The sequence below is a fragment of the Protopterus annectens genome, chromosome 1.part2, assembly GCF_019279795.1.
Source record: "Protopterus annectens isolate FY-2018-M chromosome 1.part2, PAN1.0, whole genome shotgun sequence".
Classification (NCBI taxonomy): Eukaryota; Metazoa; Chordata; order Ceratodontiformes; family Protopteridae; genus Protopterus; species Protopterus annectens.
The window spans coordinates 501,542,486-501,566,442 of NC_056727.1; the positions used below are offsets into that span (position 1 = coordinate 501,542,486).

Sequence of the window (23,957 nt, forward strand, 5' to 3'; positions counted from 1 at the left end):
ATTCTGGAGGCCAGAAGGCCTAGTACCAGGAAAGCCTATTTGGATAAATGGAAGAGATTCTGTGCCTCGAACCAGGCTCACAGCCTTGACCCTCTTGTCCCAAATATTCCTCAGAAACTACAATATTTAACTGACATGCTGGACAAAGGTCTCTCCTTTTCATCCATCAAGATCCACGCCTCTGCCATTTCTGCTCATTACAACACGGGTCCACCAATTTTCTCTAGTCCTTTGCTAAAACAGTACCTCAGAGGGGCTAAAAGCATAAGACTGCCCCGTAGAGCACCTACTCCAACTTGGGACCTCAACTTTGTGTTGGAAAAATTAACTTTACCTCCTTTTGAGCCAGCAAACACAGCAGATTTAAAATATATCTCTTGGAAAACTGCTCTACACCTGGCAATAACATCAGCACAAAGAGTTTCAGAGTTACAGGCACTAATGGCAGTGGAACCATTAATCATTTTCCACCAAGACAGGGTGTCTTTAAGAACTAACCCTACTTTTATACCAAAGGTGGTGGTATCAAGTGTGACCCTCAACCAAACTATCCACTTGCCAACTTTTTATCCAAATCCACAGAATAAAGGGGAGAGACTACTGCATTCTTTGGACATACACAGGCAGTTACGCTTCTACTTGGACAAAACCAAAGCTTTCAGAAAATCTGAGCAATTATTGGTAGCATATGCTGCAGGAGCTCAGGGAAAAGCCATTTCAAAACAGACCATTTCATAATGGATAGGACACTGTATACATTTCTGCTATACACACCATGGAAAACCTGTACCTAACAGCATTAGATCTCACTCCACCAGGGCAACAGCCATTTCGACTGCCTACCTCAGAGGAGTACCTGCCAAGGACATTTTGGAAGCAGCAACTTGGAATTCTGTACATACCTTCACCAAGCACTACCATCTGCCTCTATACTCTAAATCCAGAGCTGGCTTCGCCACTGCAGTGCTGCAGGGCCTTATAGCCACCCTTAATGCCTTATAGTACCAGCCACCCTACCTCAGCTTTGCGATTCTACCCAAGTGTAATGACTGCAGCAGTGTAACACGATGAACATAGTACAGTTTTGTACCTACCATAAATGTAGATGTTCGAGTGTATACACTGCTGCAGTCCAGGTGACCCACCCTCCATCCCCTCTTTCTTGCTGGTACGTTACCTATGTCTTCTACCTTTTACTACCTATGGGGAGTATTTGCTGTTATCTGAAAGTTGTTGATTGCTTTACTTTATGTATACAAATGCAAATATAGAACACAAGTGAACCAGAACAAAACGGCTACTTCAGTCACTATTTCCACAGAATCAAAATCAGTCCAGGATAAAGCAAACTTCTTCTTTATTCCATAAAACAGAGAACAACGAAATGAGCGCTTTCACGTATTTATAATACGCTTCATCAGATTTCAATGTACATTGAAGCAGCTCAGTTTAAATAGTGTACTACATTCCTTTAATTAATGCAATTAACTTGCTAATTGAAGAAACCTATCTCTATCAAGCAGCATAACTGTTTCTTAGTCACAATGAATCTATACTTAATCTAATATATCAGTTTGCCTCTATTCTACAATGTTATATATCAAGTATGTATATATATATAGATTATTTATATATATATACAACAACATTGGTCATATTAAATTGAATAGAGTGCAATGAAGTAAAATAAATGAACATTAAAATAGAATAAAACAAAACCAGACAAAAAAGAGAAAGAATAAGATAGTCTAGCAAAAATGTATGCATCAGTAAACCTCAAAGTATTTCTCCACATAACTAGCCCTTAACCCAAGCCAGAAGCCTCATTCACTGACATTCTATTTTGTCTACTTCTTTTATATTTTGCATAACCAATAATATACACATATTAATTCCTTTTATATTTTGCATAACCAATAATATACACATATTAATTCCTGTTTGTCAATAATATAAAAAGTAATAAATAAATCAATAAATATCTAGATAAATAAAAATATATACATATATATATGTATACACATAAGTGTATATATACACATAAATACATACATACATAAATGGATACCCAGATATAAAAATCAATATATTATTGCAATAAAGTGCATAGTGCTCTATGTTGTTCCTTACTGAGATCTATATCATGGCAGGTCCAAATTGCCCTCTATCTCTTCAGCTTCTTATTGTATATCTTATGAACATATATTGATACCTGACAGATATGTATATATCAACTCAACTATGGACCAATAAATATACATACTAGTAAATACATGAATAAATCAATAAATAAATACATATGTAAATGTATGAATATAAATATAAATAAATAACAATGTATATCAACTAACTATTATTACATAAAGTGCTAAGTGCATATGGGCTAAACCATTGCCAATAGCCCTAAAACCGTGTATATATACAATAAAAAATGTTGATAAAATATCTTATATAGATATATATAGAAATACATGTTTATACATATATATAAATACCTATATGTATAAAAATAAATATAAATAAATGTATATATGGAATAAATAAATTTATTATATCATGATGCTACAATGTGAATGTGGACGTAGGTCTATATCAAAGGTAAATACGCAAAATATTAGGTTTATTGTGTCATTGATGCTACAATGTTAATATAAATACAATTCATTAGATACCACACCATAAAACTCATAGGAAAACATGTATGTATATAACATCAACCCATAACCACAAATGAGTGAATTTCCTATATATCATCACACATAGTCTACATTGACCAACATGTGCAAACCAACCTATCTATCCTTTGTACTGATTTTATCTTAACATAGGTCTCATAGGAACATACTGATTTAGACCAGGTGGATAATGTGCTCTCATCCTTAGAATCCAATGTAGTTCCCTTTGTTCAAGGATATTCACTGTCTCTCCTCCATTTCTATCTTTTTCAATTATTTGTAATATCCTAAACCTAAAGCTATGTGATGTATATTGCTTAATGTGCTTGGCTAGCGCATTGGTTTCATTATTTTTCTTAATGTCATATATGTGATTGTATATTCTCTTTCTGAATTCTCTTTGTGAGTCCTATATAGAATGCTGTGCAGCTCTCACATGTTGCTAAGTAGATGACGTTGCAAGTATTACAAGAGGCATAGAAATTGGGTTTAAACTCATATTTCAGAGTTGGATGCATAAACTCCTGGACCCTTGTAATGAACTGACACATATTACACTGATTACATGCAAAAGTTCCTTTGATATTTAATTCTGGAACTAAATGCATCTCTTTCTTATGTGTCTTACATAACAACCTTTTCAGGTTTTTGTTATTTCTATAGATAAATCTTGGTGTTTCTCCTACTAATTTTGTTGTTCTCTCATCTACCGTCAATACCGGCCAATGCTGTTGTATAATTTGTGTAATTTTCTTATTGTCATTGGTGTATGTGGTCAAGAACTGCATCCTTTCTTGAAATTTGAGACTTGATCTCTTCCTACCATTATTGTAAAATCTCCAACCACACCTCTCCAATAATGGCCTATCCATATCCTTAAGTATTTGATCTTTTATCTCCCTCACCATTTTCTTATCATATCCCCTTTCCAGGAACAATTGTTCCATTACCTGTGCCTCTGTCATGAGATCTGTCTGTCTTTTGCACAGTTTATTGAGTCTAGTAAACTGACTTTTACTATGCCTCTAAAGACATGCCTGGGGTGCATGCTATCATAGCTGAGCAAAGCATTCTTCCAGCAACTTTTCCTATGTATGCTAGATATGATTTTCCCCTCTTCTATCTTTAGATTAAGATCCAGAAAATTAATTTCGGTAGAGGAGGCTTCCATGGTGAATCTTAGGAAACTTGTACTGCTTTCCATATGCTGTAACAAACTGGAGAACTGCTCCCTCGTACCCTCCCATATGATTATGATGTCATCTACAAATCTAGAATATAAAACAATGTTCTTAAACATGTGATGATTGAACAAATGTTCTCTTTCCCACCAATTCACAACCAAGTTAGCGTAGGTGTTAGCGCAGGTGTGCCCATGGCAACACCCCACTTCTGTAGATAGACATGGTTGGAAAAAGAAAAAACATTATTGGAAAGAACCATATCCAACAGCTGACATATTAGTATGTTCTTATTTCTACTGATTTCGGGATAAAATTGAAGCAACTCCCTGACGCTTTGTATTCCTTGGTCGTTGGGGATACATGTAAAGAGACTTTGTATGTCCAAGGTAATTAACATATGGACCCCAGGTATTAGTTCTACAGCAAGATTATCCAACATTTCTAACAGCTGGTAACTATCTCTTAATATGGTAGGGATCTGGTTCATGATGGGCCTCAAGCTCTTTTCTAAGAATATAGAAATATTCTGCGTGGCCCATCCTTCACCATCTACTATAGGCCTGAGAGGAGGTGGAAGTATTCCTTTATGCATTTTAGGTAGTGCTTTTATATGTGGTATCTGTGGAGATTCTACATTGAAATAGTCATATAATTCCTTGCTAATTTGGCGACACATCAACATGTCGATACCTCGTCTTTAATTCTATTTAATATTCCAATTAGCAATCTATGTGAAATTTCAGTATATGTGTCTTGATCACTCAACATTAATAACATGGATGCATTGTATTGCTCAGTATCTAGTATCACTATGCCTCCCCTTTATCAGCGGTCTAATGATAATCGAGGGTTCTCCTATCAATTCTTGTAGTGACAATCTTTCATCTGTATTCATATTAAAATACATGCATTTCCTATTACCCTGATAGAAATAGTCATAAAAACTTTTTTCACACAGCTTAACAAAGCATTCCACATGACTTGGCAATGGAGGGCAATACATACTTTTCCTTTTATAACATAAAACATCATTCTTGTTTACTTGATTATTATTTCCTTCATTGTAAAACATCAATTTTAATGCTAGTTTACGACTAAAGACTCTTATGTCTATCAAAATATCCTGGAGGCAACTGGCTTGGGAGGGCACGAAAGATAAGCCTCTATTAAAAAGGCTAATATCAGAATTACTTAAAACATAGCTAGACAAATTAAAAAATAATGAAGAAGAAGGAAAGTCATTTACTGCTTCTGTCGTCGCCGTTGTTGTCCATTCTCTTCCGAGAAAGTTCTTTTCCGTTTGTCCCAACTCCTGGACCTTTCTCTTGATATCACTGGTTTCCTGATGGAATACGGTAAAAAAAGGGGGGCGACTGCATGGCGCTTCGAAATTGCCCCAGTACCTGTGGTATTCAAATCTTGATTCTCTTTATCTGCCTCTTGGTTGGGCAAAGGAGTAGAGGCAGAAGCATGTAGCACTAAATCCGCCACTTCCGGCGGAGTGACAAAGGCACTATCTGAAGTTCTGGTGTCTTCAACCTGAATCATCGTGGTATTATGTGTCCTAGCCTCTTGTTTATCAGTGCCCTTACTGCTGAATGTGGGCTCTCTTTCATTCTGCTTAACTGCATCTTCCTGGTTCATGCGACGTGGCCAGATGAACACGTGACCTTCTGCGAAATCAAAGTGGTCACGCTGAAGTTTACGTTGTTTAATTAGTTGCAATCTATTGCTGTAGGCTTCAATTTGGATATAGAGAGCGTCTAATTTACCTATGCAGAATTCATTGTTAAATGTCTCACAGATTTCATGGTTGATTTTATTCGCACTGGTTATCAAATCCTGCTCAATAGGCATGAAGTGTTCTATTAATAACTGCATGTATTGCCGGCTTGTATTCAGATTGATCTCCTGCCATTTCCTTAACAGTTCTGGCTGGCTATCGCCATAAGTTGGCATACATAGGACCCTCATGCCTCTCGGTATGATGTTAAAGTGTAATGACGCTTCAAGATGCTTGCGTTGCCAATTATAACGTTGTATTTTATATAGAGTATTCTCTAGTTGTTTGTATAGCGTGTTAAATAAGTCCATATTACAGTTACCTTGCTCCGTGTGGGATGTTGATACTCTCCCAAAATCCAGACTCAATAAAGGGTTCAAACCACTGTTGACAATATTAGACCACCTTTTGGCACCAGCCCTCGACTCCGGATTATAATCTAACTCAATGGTAGAGTGAGCCATTTCGTCAAGTGAGACGGTTAAAGAATATGCAGCAAAAAAACAGAAAAGCCGTTCACCTGAACCTGGAACACTTGTCACGAACCAGAAAAATGCAAATATAGAACACAAGTGAACCAGAACAAAACGGCTACTTCAGTCACTATTTCCACAGAATCAAAATCAGTCCAGGATAAAGCAAACTTCTTCTTTATTCCATAAAACAGAGAACAACGAAATGAGCGCTTTCACGTATTTATAATACGCTTCATCAGATTTCAATGTACATTGAAGCAGCTCAGTTTAAATAGTGTACTACATTCCTTTTTTTTTTTTTTTTTTTTTTTTTTTTACTTTATGTATGTTTTATTAGCAATTGGAATAGCCTACCTTTTTGGGGGCACCTGACATCTGGGGCAAGAAAAACTGAAGAAAAAGGCATCGGCTGCATCTTCTATACCCCTGTCGCACTGACGTCAGGGAGGAGGCGACAGCAACCGACGCCGGACCAAGACTTTGGAACTCAGGTCAACTGGGGAATCTCCTGACGGCAGGACAACCCAAGTGTAATGACTGCAACAGTGTATACACTCGAACATCTACATTTATGGTAGGTACAAAACTGTACTATTTCCTCCTCCTTCCTTAGCATAGGCCTTTGGCTATACCTCCTGTTTTAGACATTGTTGATGTTTTCTCAGAATCCAGCATGGCTCCTGATTCCCTGCCTCCGGCTCCTAGTAAACCAGACCGATATTATAGAATTCCTGACTCCCACAAATTTATTTTCAAAAATCCTGCTGCTGACTCTGAAACTATTTCTCAGGGTCCCAAGGGTGTTAAGGCTTCTACAGCCAAAAATCCTGCCCCTTCAGATGGAGACTCCAGGGTGCTGGCTAGATGGGATAAGGTTTATATGTCTGCAACCCTGACAGTCAGGGCTTTAAACTACCAATTTCATATGCTTAAATATCAACAGCATGTTATGGGCTTGCTTAAACAGAAAATGATGATGATTTCTGATTGTGTGGAAAATATAGTTACAGGACTTATTGCATTCAGCTGAACAAGTTGGAAAGCATACTTTGCAATGTGGTTTTGATTCCTTGGAGGCCTCTTGCAGGAAGAAGGCATGCTTGGCTCAAGGAGCAAAATCTGCCTGATCATGTTAAAGCTAAATTGTTGGATGCTCCTTTACAGCAGGACAGTCTGTTTGGTAATAAGGCAGAAGAGGTTTTAAAAAAGATGGAAGACAAAGCTAAATCTATGCAAACTGTAAAAGATTTCTTGCAAGTGCAGCCACCCAGATTCAGTAGGCACTGACCTACTAAGAATGTGTCCTTTCCAATGTCCAACAGAGCCACTCAGGTCAAACCCAGATGCTCCAAAGGCTCCAGGTTTCAGTCACAAGGATCTTACAGGACAAAACAATGGGGTGCCTCCACCTCCAATTCAGGAGGGTAGCAAATCACCACCCTACAGTAAACAGTCTCAATGACTTTCCTCTGCCATCTCCAAGCACTTATCTTTTGGCAGCCCCTTTTGGGGGGAAAACTAGCACTTCATGCTCAAAATTGGCATTTAATTACCCAGGACAAGTGGGTATTAAATATAGTATCCCAGGGGTACAGATTTAATTTCCACATGTTGCCACTTCCAAACGAAAAGCTTATCTACTGCGCCCAGGGTCTTCACAAAGTGTCTGGCACCAGTAATTGCATTTTGCAGGCAAAGAAACATATCTGGACAATTGCCTCTTCAGGCAGAAGACAAGGACACTCTTCTTCAACATCTGGCGTTTGTAAAAAGGCTTCTAACATGCCTAGGGTACACCATAAACTAAAAGAAATCACAACTGGTACCCTCTCAAATAATTACATTCCTGGGTGCAAGCTTGAATACAACTGCCCAGATGGCTTACCTCACGCCAGACAAATTCAATTCACAGCATACTTCAAACAAGTGACAACAAAAACCCAGCTATCTGCAAGACAAATTCTGCAGGCTTTGGGGTTCATGGCATCCTGCATTCTACTAATTCTATATGCAAGAACTGTATATGAGGAAACTTCAGTGGTTCCTAAAAAGCGCTTATGGAGTCAACATTGTCACAGCCAGGAAACAATGATTCCTCTCATTGCCTGCCTGCAACAGGAGTTCCTTTGGTGGGCAGAGGTATGTCACCAAAACAATGGACTGTTATTCATTCTACCCCTTGCCTCCCAAACCCTGACTTACAGATGCATCAGACTATGCATGGGGAGCCCATCTGGCAGGGAGATGCATTCAGGGCGAATGGAGCCCAAATCAAATGCATCTACATATCAACCAGAAAGAAATGCTAGCTGTACAGAATGCTCTGACAGCCTTCAAGGACTTCATTCATCCAGGACAACTACTGATAAAGACGGACAACACCACAGTTATGTGGTACATAAACAAGCAGGGGGTACCCACTCCTACCCCCTTTGCAGACTAGCCATGGCCTTGTGGAACACGGCCTTGACTTACCAAATACATCTTCAAGCTCAATTCCTACCAGGAAAGCAAAATACTCTGGCAGACGACCTAAGCAGAAATTTTATGGACCCACACGAATGGAAACTGGATCCACAAATCTTCAGCATGTTGACACGTAAATGGGGGAGCCCAGACATAGATCTATTTGCCTCTCCCCCAAAACTATCAGTTGGACAAATTCTGCACAAGAACTCCTCACAAAAAAGCTTGGAAAGTGGATGCTCTATCCTTCAGCTGGAAAAACCTATCGGTCTATGCCATTCCCCTTCTGCCTCTACTCTCCAAGGTCTTACTAAAAGTCAGACTGGAAAAAACAAAAATTGTTCTGATTGCTCTGGACTGGCCTCGCCAACACTGGTTCCCACTTCTAAGGGATAAGTCACACCTTCCTCCGTGGTACTTGCCTCAAACACCTCCTCTATTGTCTCAGCAGAACTATCAAATTCTGCACACTCAGCTCCAAACTCTGAATCTTGCAGCATGGCTAATCAATTAATTTCACCAATCACATCTCTCAGTAAACCTGTGATGGATGTCATTTTGGAGGCTAGAAGGCCTAGTACTAGAAAATCTTATGCTGTTAAATGGAAGAGATTCTGTGCTTGGAGCCAAGCACAAGGAATAGACACAGCAAAGCCCGATATTCCTCAGATTTTGCAATACTGAGATGCTTCACAAGGGCCTATCTTTTTCTTAAATAAAAATCCATGCCTCTGCCATCTCGGCTCATTACAACACAGAGCCTTCTCTCTCTTCTCGTCCCCTGCTAAATCAGTACCTCAGAGGGGCCAAAATTTTAAGGCCTTCCTGGAGAGCACGGACTCCTTTATGGGACCTCAATTTTGTGCTGGAAAAACTCATCCTACTTCCTTTTGAACCAGCTGCTACTGCGGATATAAAATTTGTTTCTTGGAAGACAGCCTTTCTTTTAGCAGTCACTTCAGCTAGAAGGGTTTAAGAACTACAGGCTCTCATGGCAGTGGAGCCTTTCATTATCTTTTACCCGGACAGGGTGACCCTCAGGACCAATCCTTTTATGCCTAAGGTGGTATCCAGTGTGGCTCTTTACCAGACCATTCACGTGCCAACTTTTTCCCAAATCCGCAGAACAAGGGGGAGCGAATTCTGCATTCACTGGATGTACACAGACAACTAAGATTCTACTTAAACAGGACAAAATCTCTAAAGGTCTGAGCAGCTACCTGTGGCATTTGCTGCAGAAACAGAGGGGAAGGCTATATCAAAGCAGACTATTTCAAAATGGATAAGCCATTGCATTTGTTTCTGCTTCGTGCACCATGGTAAACCTGTGCCCAAGGGGATCAGATCCCATTCCACTAGGGCTGCTTCTACTTCTGTAGCCTTCATAATAGTGGTTCTTGCCAGAGACATTCTAGAAGCTGCTACTTGGAGCTCAGTTCATACGTTCACAAAACATTACCATTTACCTCTCTTTTCTAAATCCAGGGCAGACTTTGCCACTGCAGTCCCGCAGGGCCTTATAGCTGCTCCTAATGCTGTTTAATTCCATCCTCCCATCCATAGCTTTGGGATTCTACCCAAATGTAATGAATGCAACAGTGAAACACGAAGAACATAGTACAGTTGTGTACACTTACTATAAATGTAGATGTTAGTGTATTCACTGTTGCAGTCCGGGTTACCCACCTGCCAGCCCCCTTTTTTCTCTATTATTATACCTCTTCTTTCCTTCACTATGCTCAAAAGCCTTTGTGGTGTATTTGCTTTTAGTTGAAGGTAAATATTTTGTGTTCTAAAAATCTATATAAATATATATATATATATATATATATATATATATATATATATATATATATATATATATATCTATATATGTATATGTATATATATATATATATATATATATATATATATTTGCTCCCTATTTGGGGGGCACCTGACATCTGGGGCAAGAACAATTTATTAAAGTGGCGTCGGCTGCATGTTTTATACCCCTTGATTAAAATGGCATCAGCTGCATGTTTTATACCCTTGACGACCTGACGTCATGGAAGAGGAGACGGCAACCGACGCAGGACCCAAGACTTTATTCAGGCCGACTGAGGGCAACCTGCCAGCAGATTACCCAAATGTAATGACTGCAACAGTGAATACACTCTAACATCTACTTTTATGTAAGTGTACACAACTGTACTTTTCCCTCCCTCCAGCCCCCTGGCTTTCTCTATCCTTTTTTCCTGTCCTCTTTATGGCCATATTTTATGGCGGGGGTGTTTACTTTTTACTGGAGGTTTTCCACACCATGTAATAGCTTCCTATTTTTGGAGCTCCTGACATCTAGGGCAAGAAAAACTGATGTAATGGCATCGGCTACATGTTTTATACCCCTGACGTCGTGGAAGACGCAACAGCATCTGATGCAGAAATCACAAGACTCTGGTATTGGGACCAACTGAGGGCTTACCTGCGGGCAGATAACCTAAGTGTGATGACTGCAGCAGTGAATACACTCCAACATCTACATTTATGGTAAGTGTACACAGCTGTACTTTCCTCAGGTCCATCATTCACCTTCTCGATCCTGGTTCTCCCTGTACCTGATGAGCCTCAGACGACACTCTCTTGAATTCCAAGAATGAAAGTACTGTAGTCCACCTTCAGTGGCATCCACTTGGTTATCCAGAAGCCTGACCAAGCATGATGTTGACAGGATGATTAAGTTCTTTAGCAGGCAGATCCGGTTCAGGATTCTCTTGGTACTGTCTCCGGGGAATGTACCCAGTGTTGGGCTAACTACCCCTCCTCTTCTTTCTTATCCGGTCCTGATATCTTGGATCCAGTCTGTCCCAGAGGACCTTTGCTGTAGTAGCCAGCCCAAGTTGACAAGCTCCGTTCCTCTTTCAGCTCTGATATGTCTGGATCCGTTCGAAACTCTTAGAGCTTTAGGGTTGGGGCTTGGGGGAATGGGTTAACACTGAAGTTGTCAGAGCCTTCTCTTCCCCTTGGTTCCTTGGCACTCAATAACTCTGCACCAAGATTGGCCTCCGGGGTCAAGAACCCTCTGTTACAAGGCTTCCTTTCTGTCAGGACAGGGAGGTCTTCTGCAGAGCCGATGACATTTTCAACCTTCAACGCTTTTGAGCAGGTCGTTTTGATACCAAGGGAGAAGGTGCAGCCATCCAGTTCAGTTCCATCCGATCCTTGTCCGAAACCAGTTTCTACTTTCTGTCTACCTGTCAGATAGGGACAGTCTGTTTCATAGGCTTCCCAGGCTAAATACTATATTAGCTTCCAGTCTTATTCAGAACCTTCCAACACCACCACCCCCTCAAATATGTTTCATAAGAAACAGACATGCAAGCCGAATCATTTAGACTCTTCTCCAGAGTCCTTCATGGAAGATTCAGGCTTGGATGAAGGCATAAGCTCCCCTAGATCCCCCTCTGAAGATATCACCTTCGGTGAGTTCCTGTAATTGATGAAGCAGAAAGGAGGATGGTCAACTGATAACCCTTCTCCACATGAGTCTGTTACTGGAAATATTTTGTTCCAAATCAGCTTCATCTTGGGTGGTAATACCCTTGGACCCACTCGTTGATTTGATGGTTCAGTGGGTGTGGAAGGACCCTGATGTGGTAGAACCCATCCCCAACAAAGCTGGCCGGATTTTGGCTGCACCCAAAGACTGAAAATGCTGGAACAAAGGTGCACAGGTGGATGAGATGGTGGCGGCGGTAGCAGCCACAAAACAGGAACTATCATAGGAAATTTCCTTGGTCCATCCTTCTAACAGGCAGTCTAGGACTGTGGAACAGTTTAGAAAATAGATGTATGCTTCATTGACTTTTGCACTTGGAGCACTGAATTATCTAACCCAAGTTAGCAGATTTCAGAATGACCTTACATAGGCGGTTTCCTAGTCTCTCTCGGGTAACCTGTCTTCAGATGTTCAGAAGACAGTGGACTCCCGGCTTCCTACCCTCCAGTCTATTTTCAGTGTAGCCATGCATCTGTTTTCTAACACAGCTGTTGGCATTGCCAGTGCAGTAGACACTGGCATCACCATTTGTTGGTACACCTGGGAGCGTCTGTATGATTTTGTGGAAAGCTTTAAGACTTCCTTTGTTAATGCTCCTTTTGATGGCTCCACCTTATTTGGACCAAATGTCAGACACATTAGGCAGGTGGTCAACCAAGATAGTAAAACAGTCTGCAGTTAGAATCTGTTTTTCCACCACTCAGGGAGCTTATTCTAGGAATCAGAGAGATGGAACAATGATGATCTGGAAGTCAGAGTTCTAATCAGGATGTTCCTTGTGATGGACCTTGTGGCATAGAAGGAGGATGGTCACCCTAGAGGTAGAAGTAGACTGCATAACCTGGATTTTTGCAGTGCATTTACTGAAAACCTCTTCCAGCTCCCTGAAAGGTTGTCCAACTGCTGCACCCTGGAGGTAGATGGGGGTGCTTATGTCTGCACCCACAAGGCTGGTAAAGCATAATGACAGATTTGTGGGTGCCAATTACAATTTTCAGTGGCTACTCCATACCATTTCCTTCATCTTACCAAGAAGAAAAAAGTTCCTGATGTTTTACCCAGTCAATGGTAACTGACAAAAGCAGAAATTTACAAACTGCTAGAAAGTCATCCATCTGGCCCCCAAAGGCAAGTTTAGAGCCCATAGTCTGCTCAAGGTTATTTTCAGTATCCAGGAATACAGGGGACCTCAGCCCCATCTTGGACCAGAGTCCTTTAATTCAATGTGTCAAACAGACAACATTCTGGATGGTCACACTTCAATCCATTTTCCCTGACTGATGAAGGACAATTGGAGCTCAAGAATGCTTACTATCCTGTGAAGGTAACTAAACATTTGCTGAGGTTTTCCTTTTCCATCTGGGTGGGGCCAATCTTTATCAATTCCGAGCCCTGACATTCAGTCTCACTGCAGCTCCCAGGATGTTAACCCAGATAAAGGCAGATGTGGCAGCACATCTTCACTTCTTCAGGATACACATCTTCCCTTACCTCAATGATTAGCTCCTAACCACCACCTGCTATGGTCTGTTATTGCGCCATTAGGACTTTCTGACCCATATGATGCAAAACATAGGGATCAGTCAGTCTCACAGAAAGTCACCTGAGCCTTTTTATTTATTTATTTTACATTTGTTGACCGGGTTTGTCTGACTCAGCTTACTAGCCCTTTTTCAGCGGGGGCCAGAGGAGAAAAGCCCCAACATAGTTTAACAGACTAGCATACAGAGTAGTAATTAATAAACAAGACACAATATATGCAATACAAAAAAAGCATAAAATCATATACAATTTTAAAAATGTTCTCCTCGTACAGAGTAGTATTTAATCCTAGTTGTAGTAAGTAGAGGTGAGAAGTGGAAATAGTAGAATTGGAGGGAAAGGAGAAAGAGGAAGTGGAGAAACAGAAAATTATTAGAGAAAGGTTTATGGGGGATAATTACACTGACAGATCCATTTAGTTTTCAGGTATTGTTTAGTAGCAGTTTTAAATTGATGTAGTTGCTGAAGTGACCTGATTGAGTGGTAGCCTTATTCAAATATTTTATTCTGTTGCCACCTGGATTAAAATTTACAGATCGCCAAACTTTCCCTTTCTAGAATATTCTTCCTGCACTTCAAAGCTACTCAGGTTCTTCACCATCCATCTCCTCCAGAGATTTATTCTTTGTTTGCTGGGCCTAATTCCATCTATTGTCCTCATGGTGCCATTAGCCAGATTTTACATGGAGTGTTTCAGTGGACCCAAGCCATGCAAAGGTGCCAAATATATCATCCACTTTATGGCCAAAATTTCTCTCAGTCAAATTTGCAGGCAACACCTTTCCTGATGGATGATATCTCCTTCATTGACATTAGGATGTCCTTTCCTTATGGATCCCACTGTGGCAGCAGTGACCAAGGATGTATCCTTTGGGGGTGGCATTTCAAAGGGAAGACTGTCCAGGGCGCTTGGTCACATGTAAAGATCATCCTTCATGTCAGTGTCCTGGAGATGAGGGTGATCCTCCTAGCATTGCAGGCATTTCAGGATGTTCTTCCTGAGGTGTGATATCTACAGACAATATGTCAACAAACCAGGAGAAAGACGCTCCTATCCCTGTGTTGAGGCCATGAGAATTTGCCAGTGGGCAATGTCTTCTCAGCTCTTTCTGATATCAGTGCATATACAGGGGTTCTCCACTGTACTTGCAGACAAATTGAACAGAACCTTCTTTGACTCGCAAGTGATCCCTCAATACAGCAGTGACCACTCTGATTTTCACCTGCTGGAGCCAACCTTGCTGCAAGATGTTTGCATCCTACTTAAACTAGTGCAGCATCTACTTTGCTCTGATCCCTTCACAGGGATAGAAGCTGATGGATACTCTAGTTCGCAATTAGCCCCCAGGTCTATTCGATGCCTTTCCTCTACTGCCCTTAATAAACAAGTTTACCCAGAAGACAAGAATGTGCAAGGCCGAGGTGCTGCTCATTGCTCATTTCTGGCCTGCACAAACATGGTTTCCCTTCCAGTGGACCTCTACTAGTACATCCCATATAGATGTTGGATCATCTTCCGGACGTATTAACACATCTGTATGGTCTGCTTACTCCAGATCAGGAATCATTGAAGATAACCACATGGTTCTTCCAGTTCTAACTTTTGCCAGAGATGCTAGACTCCCTTTTCAGTAGTTCAGATCATGTGTGCCCATCAAAAGCAGTCCATTACAAAGATCTACCATAGCAAATGGAAGAGATTTTCTATCTGGGCTATGTCAAGAGGTCTAGGTCCCTTCTCTTGCCTATCCCTTCCATTCTGGAATTCCTGTCAGAACTTTTCACAGTGGCTCCAGTTATTCCACTATCAACATTCTTATCGTAGCCATCTCAGTTCACTTCCTTGTGAATGTATAAGGCCTTCTTGAAGGGAGTCTTTCTCCTATAGCTACCTATCCGAGACCTAGTACTTCCTTGGGACATTACCATCATGTTACAGGCATTGACTTGACCACATTTTGAATGGCTGCATCAGTTGATTTGAAGTTTCTCTCTTGGAAAACAGTGTTTCTGGTGGTGATTATTTAAGCCAAGCAGATGTCAGAGATGCAAGCTCTTTCATGTCAACCCCTTTATTTTTCTGTATACGTGCCTTTTAAATGGCTGGATTAGTACAGCCAAATATTGTTAGAATGGAAAGAAGTGAGCATTTCTAAGTGGTCTTTGGACCTATATGTAGTTTTGGTAAACTGTGAAACTCCTGCTAGAAGATATCAAAGTACAGCTCCTCAGTGCATCACTGAGAAGATGATGTTCTTTGGGAAGCCAGCTAATGAAGTCTTTGGTAACAGAGAGGAAACCGGCAATACTATGTGGTGAATGAAATGGCTCTCACCCCACCCCACCCCAATGCTCTAGTATTTAAACCTTGTCCTAAGTATCACTTGCAAACAAAAGGAAAAATGGCGAGTTAAAGGGGAAGAAAATGTCAGGATGCCCAGAAAAGATAATGTGGGGGACTCAAATGTCCCTTCAACCACCATGAAGCAGCCATGACTATACAGAACCATCTCGACATCCACCCCACCTGGAAGTTATCACAGGAGACACATGTATCCGTCAGATTATAGTTCATTGTTACAGACTCCACTTTGTATGTGTCCACTATTCATTCTCTGCCAAAAAAACTTACACTTAGTCCCCCTTGTAATTCTGGTGCTCCTGTTACTGGTAGTAATAGAAGCCGTACCAGTACAGGAGCAAAAGAGGGGATTCTGTTCTAGTGCCCAGCAAGGAAGGAATTTGGAGATCATCCTAGATCCTTCCATTCTCCAACACTCAACTCCAGGTCCCAAATTTGGAAATGTTGACATTGTAAACCCTTTACCACTTAAGTTTTCTCAAGCATTGATGGTAATTTTAGATGCTTCTTGCAGTAAAAAATGCATTCACATCTTTATCTAACCTGTTCAGTGGTGTCATACGTGTACAATTACATTAGGTGGTAGGTCCCTGTATGTCAGCATGAACTGCTTGCAGAGTGTTCTCAATCAGCTTTTCAAGATTTTCTCTCATGCTTACTAATTGTTTTTTCCTTCAGGTTATCGTTGGACTCAAGCAGCCATGGAACCTCTCTCCTCTTAGAAAAGATGGAATATTAAGACAAATTTTCTGAGTAGTAGAGTGGAAGAAGTCTGTCAGAATGTTTCAGGGCACTGGGGTACATGGGTTCTCTCATGGTAATGGTTCCCACATCCAGGATGCACTCTAGGAAACTGCAATGATACCAACGATCCACTGGCAGATAACTTTGTTCTTTGATGCCTTCTCTTTCAGATGGTTAGGTCTTTTCCTCTGTGCATTGCCACCAATGCTCCTATTCCCATGGCTAGCTCTGAAAATAAGAGGTAAGGGGCTGTACTTGTTCAAAGCACCATTTTGGCTCAAAAGCCCAGAGAGAAGCTGCATGTGCCACCTCTCCAGGTGGACCTCCTTTACCAGGAAAAGGGAGCTTTTGTATATCCAAATTTGGGAACTTTGCAGATTACAGGCTAGAGGATTTAACAGTATTACATTTCAAACAAAATTTTTCTGAGGATGCGTTTTGACATACTTAAGGCTAGGAACCCTAATCCATGGAAATACTTATTATTCAGATAAGAGATTTTTCTATCTGATGCCACAAAAAGAAGCTGGACCCTGCCACAACAACATTAGTGTCCCTGGTTCACTATTATGTGATTTGATCTGTATAATCCACGATTGTGCTAGGTGTCTTAAAGTACAGCTACCCATTTTCTGCCTGCCTCCCTTTGAACTCACTGTTGACAAGTCTGCAGCTGAATAAGCCTTTCCTTAAGTTGGTCTTGCAGTTAAGATGGCCCAGAAACATAAGCATTCTTTTGTTACATGAATTATATCCTGGAAAAATTGACCTAGTTACCATTTGTATCTGCAGCCATTGCCTCCCTGAAATATCTCATTTAGCCATCAACAAGACTGTTTTCTGCCGCATCTTCCTGGAGAGTTTGATGCGAGTATTCATGTTGTGATTTTTATCTTCCATAAGGGTATAGTCAGCCTTTGACAGACAAAGAATTTTCCCTTAACCATGCTATTCAATTACCTGTCTTCTTTCCCAACCCTGTCAATAGAGAAGAAAGCATCTTATAGGCAGCCAAGAGATTTCTTACACAGAGCTAAAGGCATCACGTTAGATCAGCTGTTTCTGTCCTTTGCAACAGCAGGAGATGGATACAGGCAGTGTTGAAGCAAGTAATCTCCTAATAACTGGCATATCAAATTATATTCTATTATGCTTCCAAACACAAGAAATTAGTGGGAGCTGTAATGGCCAATGTTATGAGAAGTGTTGCCACAGTGGCCTTCCTTGGGTGATGACAGTTTAAGATACATTAGCCATGGCTACATGGTCCTCTGTCCGTACCTTTTCTAAATACTACAGATCGGACATTTCCTCCAAGTGAAAAGCTGCAATTCCCACAAGGTCGGTTTCAACCCAGCCCTTTCTTCCCTGCCACCTACCCGTCTCTATAAACACTGGAAGTTCTCCCATTATGTTGGACAACTGCAATAGTTATCTTAAAAGATAGTATATTCATGTAAGAATGCAATGCAGTAGAAGTTTGAATAGCTAACTGTTGCAGTGGTATGTCTGTATTTTGGAAATCCTGGGTTTGGAGTGTAAGTACCTTAACCCTATGCTCCCCATCTTCCCTCCTCTTCCTCCTTATAAGCCTCGGGCAATGATGAGCTCTGTAACTCTCTTGGATATTTGACCTTCAGCAGCTAAAAGTCCCAGGAGGTAGGACTGCTTTAACAGTGATCTAATCTGACACCTACTATTTTTGTAAGTTTTTCACAGTTGTACTTTTACGATGTAGCTTAAGTTCCATAAGATCAGAAACAGGATGAGTATGTTGTCCGGATTATTTTGGTTATGATGTGTACAGGCAGAAGGTTGCTTGCCCTTTCAAGTGACAGTGCATCAGTCTTGAAACAAGGCTGTCTGTACTGATTCGGCAAAGCTGTGGTGTTCACTGCAGAAACCCATTATGAAGATCAGCTGATATGGTGAGTATGCACATATGTTGTTTCTGCTAATAACTCTTTAAAGCATATATATATTTAGAACTATACTTGATGTTGTAAATTTGAGTTTGTTTACTGCTATGATGTGGACATATCAAGGATGCTGAATCTTTTGTTTTATTACTGTACTTGTTATTGTGCTCTTAATAGACTTCTACAGGTGTGCTTTGTATATTTAAGAAATAACCCATGATCCCATGACCTGGTATGAGAAATACTGGATTTACCTGTGGTTGGTGTGGTTTGATCATGAGGGCAAAGGCAAGCGTGATCAAGCAAAAGCAACATTGGGTAAATCCAGCATTACCCACACCCAGGAGGGGGGTTATTGCTATTGTACAATGATATTGTTTAAGGAAAAAAAAATTTCTTAAATAAGGTATTTGTATAATGGCACTTTGTTTCTCTGCGTTTTCTCCATTATTTTGTGTTTTCTGATGTACTACGCATGTGTTATAGGACTCATATTCCAACGCTTGCACAGTACATCAGTGCTTTTCAACAGAAGCAATGGAGAAAAAAGAATCTCCATTGCTTTTTTTCCTTTTAATATGAGGCAAAAGTGTGGACATTATCTGAAAATCAACACTCTTCAGAGCTCCGACAGTCTGCTGAGACTGCACAGAAATATAAGGAAGATCAGTATGTTTCTACTACTTTAGTTTTGTAGAACACACATGATTTTTCTTTTAGTATGCTGCTGTAGTATATACAATAGAAAAGACTGGCCGCTCAATGGTACTTCAGCAGCCGGACTTTTTTCTATTGGTATATGCTCGATTTACAAATGGGCACGCTTGTTGGGCTGATCAGTCAGTGTGCACATTTTTTTTTAATACTAATGATTCATTGTATAATTCAAATTATAGTGCTACATTGTTCGTTTTAATATTTGACACATGTTCTGGCTTCACTAGGTAGTGGCTGAAATGGGTCTTTTCAGATTAGGCTATTACCTTATTTATCAAAAAATAGGTGTCGTTTTAACTGAGCTTATGTTTTTGTTTTGTGTTTAGGAGGAAGGGCAAACCGACTTTTTGGTAGACGACTGTACTGTGTGGGCTGCACGATGTAGTAAAACTCAAGTACTCAGCCCCAACAGTACAAGGGACTTTTCCTTTGCTGCTCACTGTGTATCTACACCATTTCATGGAACTCAACAATCATGCCAAGTTACTGATGACAAAGGTAAGTTTTTTTTTTTTTATTTAGTTTTCTTTTGTTATACTTCCTGCCTGTCACTCTTCCTTTGCAGTTTTGGCAGTGAGATCAGAATGTATCTGAAGAGAAAATTGTTATTTTATTTATTAATAATTTCTGCCTTTACTCCAGGATATCCTGCCTCACCACCCTAACAATGTAATGTGTGTTCCCCTTTTGTGTGTGTTACTTTTCTTAGTAAAAGGATACTTGTCAGTACTATTGTACATATCCAGATAAGTATAATTGTAGAAGTAGGGTCCTCTGACTGCAGTGGTTAGAAGCATAAACCTGTAGTCATAAATGAGAGTGCTGGCATACTCTGCAGTTCTTTATATTTCAGCATTAATCCATTATTATATGTAGATAATGCTGGATAAATCGGGTCTATATTAAATCATCAAACCCTTAGAAAAGCGAACAATGATTTATCGACCCCATGTAAGCGAAAGCTTACAAACTTGAACACGTAGAACAGAGATTTTTTTTTTTCCAAGAGAAAAAAAATGCTGTTCTAAAAAAAAAAATACACTAAAAACATAAGGTTAGGGGGCTTTGTACCCCACACCCCCTGACATGGGAGGTTGTGTCCTCCACACCCCCTTACTTAAATATACCAACTTCGAGATTGCAATACAATGGCAAAAACGGCAAAGTGACAGACTGGGCCAAGCTATTTCTTTCCCAGGGAAAGAATTTGCTTCTATGCCGCTTCATCATTTTGCCTTTTCGTCTTTTCAAGTTCGACAAAGACTCATTCAAAAGAATGCATCTTCGGTCATCTAATAGGAACTCTGATAAATCGAAAGTTGATGTGATTTGATCATTGGACCGTAGTTCATGCCAAGGACACAAGGCCTATTTTAGGAAACATCTTGCCTGTGGCTAATTTAAAGGGAGTGGGGACTGTTTAATTGCTGCTGCTTCAGTGGTAATAATTTGGTGTTCTGTTCGAAAGCTTAAGTAGAGGTGGACCGTACTGTAGATTAATATTTATTTCAAGCCTGCTTAAACTAAAGCACTGCTGGTGATTCCATGCCGGGTGAGGAAAGTAAACCTATAATTTGTCTGTGAGTGATAAAACTTTGTTTTACTTGCTCCGTTTTGTTTTCTGTTTTAAGAAATCTGCTTGGCCTGGTGCATGTGTTCTATGTGAGATTTTGTCTGTGATAGAACTGCTTCCTGTTGTACTGGTTCCATTTTCTTTTCTTTTTTAAGAAGTCTGCTTAGCCTAGTTTTTGTTTTTTTACTATGTGAGAGATAAAAACTTACTAGGATGTATATGTCACATGCATTTTCATTGGTTAAATTGTTTCTTGAGTGATACTTACACAGTGGATTTCTGGGTCTTGGTCTTTTTCTGAAAATATTTCAGACCCGCATAAACTAAAAGCACTGATGATTCTCTGCTAGTTGTTCCCACCCAACCTCGTCTTTGTTGTTATACTTGTGAAACCTGGTGGTTTTAAGCTGCCTACCTGTACTGTAAATTGTGCTTTATAAGCTCCTAAATTTCTGCACTGCTGTTGATATCCTGAGTTATTTGCCTTTCCTTGTGCTTTATATTGAAAAAGTGCATTTTTCCTCTCATTGTCTTATCCTGATTTACTTGCTCTTAATTAAATATCTAGCTAGCTGTTGGATAAAGTAGTGTATTTTTACACTAGCAAGCACATGTCAAGAGGTTAGTGGATTTTCTGTCTAGTGCACTTGGAGGTAGCCTGATCTGTTTAAGCTGGGGCATCACTTGAGATGTCTACCTGTAGTTTTATTGGCTGGAGGGCTTATTAATCAACTTACCTTGTTTTTAGTGTCTTTACGGATACTGTACCAATTCTTGGCTTATTTATAAAAGGCCAAGTACTTTTACTGAATAATCACATTTTTATAAGCTGTTTAAAGTACATTGCTGTATCCGTATCTTTAAGTTTGCTTGTGATAGCATTTCACTCCTGAAATTCCTTTACTTTGCTTTTACATTAAGAGGACTGGGATTCTTCATCTAGTGGTAGTAGGTGTTTTCCTCGTCCGTGTGGGCTGGGAAGCACACAAAAGGGCTCTCTAAATATATTTTTGCTCTTCTGTTATTTACCGTGACTGTACTTTAGCAGTTTAAAAAAAACTGTACTGTCTGTTGCTGTTTTAAGTAGGTAATTGCACTGTATTACATTGTACCGGTTAGTTGTAGGTAGTTTGCATGGTCTTGTTACACTTGGGGCTTCAAACCAGCTGTTCTACATTAAGAAGGTGTGTTTTGCACCCTTGTGTCAGACGTGTGCTGATCTAACCTGTCTGATTTGTGTATTGCTGGTGGAAGGTTTATTGTGTGCTTTCCTGATTGGTGGTTAGTTCAAAATGTGTTTCTCTGTGCTCGTAATGTAAGCCTTGATTTTGCGTGGTACTGCTCTTTGCTGAGCAGCAGTTAGCCGTGCCTTGTATAGAGAGACGAGCTTAGAAGCTCAGTTTTTCCCTGAACAGCTTTCAGTGAAACCCTTCCATGCTTTTCTGCTGTTCTAGGAGCAACTCAGTTGTGCACTGAGCAGCGTTGCCTTATTGATCAACCTTAGCCTATTCAAGTATAGGTCCATCTTAGTCTCAACACTACCAACACAGTCTGCTCAAATTAACCCATTCTCTTCCCTAATAAAAAATACGGTAAAAACCTGCTATAATGGATAGGCAGTTTCCCGTCATCTCTCTGGCCAGCTTGATAGACACGGGCATCCTGTGACAATGTGGCAATTGTCTCATGTTTACTAACAGCCACTTACTCCTGAAACAAAAATACTTTGTGAGAAATGTAGTTAGACTGAAATTGGAGGCAAGACTCTCAACATAAGGACAAACTGAATGCCAAACAGATTGTCAGTATGTACCTCACACTAAGTAAGGACATATAACACGCAAACCCACATATGGGGAGGTACTCACTGGTAAATTGCTAAAAGATCAGAGGCCTCCCAAACGGCAATTGCTTACAACATAATGCAAAAACTGCTACCCACAACACACACACCAGTGTTTCAACAAGTAATCCCATGAGGCATAACACCACAGAACCTAATGTACTGGTCATAAGTGGCCCCATTATGTGAGACATTCCCCTCACCAGGCTGGATAAGGAGCTGGTTACGGTTAGCTGCCTGTCAAGTGCCAGGATCTGTCAAGTCACTCAAGCAACTCAAACAGAAGTACCGGTATGACTGTCATACTCCGTGTGAGGCTGAATGACTTATAGGTTCATAGGTTCATAGATCAGTACTAAGCTAACTGCCCTTGCGAGCCATTTTAAGCCTAGCCAATTTATCCCTTGGGAGACTCAAACCCTGCACCTTGTGTTTGTAAGGCAAACACCTTAACCATTAGGCCACCCTACCCTCTTAAGATGTACCTAACTGGACTATATGTAGAGAGACATGACTGAGATTTCAGATTGTGCCACAGGCAGGTATAAGCCTAGCATTCTACCTTCTCCAAGGATAATGCCACAATACAAACAAAAAAGATTGACTTTAACAGTTGGCTTAGCTTCAGGTGTCAGTCCAAGGGGATCCAATATCTGTCAGCTTGTTGGGAAGACCTGGTTGACTGGTCGCTCTGCTTTGCCAGAGATGGTCTGCACGTGTCTCCTTTAGGCTTTTGGTTACTGCCAAAGCCATTAGCCACCCCTATTGTGCCATTCTAAGGCAGAGACAAAATAACCAACCTCCTACCATAACAAAGTCATCCCTAGATAAACTCAAGGTACTGCTGCTTAATGCTAGGAGTCTAAACAAGAAACTGCACTCCCTGGAAGCACTCCTCACTTTAGAAGATACTGACATCTGTGCAGTCTCCAAGACTTGGTTCAAAGGTGCAGAAAGTACCCTGGCCTTGTAGGGCTACAATGCCTTCCATACATTCAGACCACAAACTGAACATGAAAGAACTAAAGGAGGAGGTGTATCCATTTTCATTAGCTACTTCATGTCCAATTAACTATAGGCAAAGCCCCCTACCACATCATAGCTAGCTATAGGTCCCCCACCATGAAACAGGAAA

General features: G+C 40.4%; 1 protein-coding gene across 2 annotated transcripts in view; it reads left to right on the top strand.

Annotated features, from left to right (window-relative positions):
• Nucleotides 1-23,957, top strand: part of BUB1 (BUB1 mitotic checkpoint serine/threonine kinase) — a 2,040,509-nt gene that overhangs the window by 1,129,208 nt on the left and 887,344 nt on the right. For both annotated transcript variants that reach the window (XM_044057238.1, XM_044057245.1), the window contains exon 12: nucleotides 19,733-19,904. In XM_044057238.1, coding sequence (XP_043913173.1) covers nucleotides 19,733-19,904 — 172 coding nt within the window. The remainder of the gene's footprint in view (nucleotides 1-19,732; nucleotides 19,905-23,957) is intronic.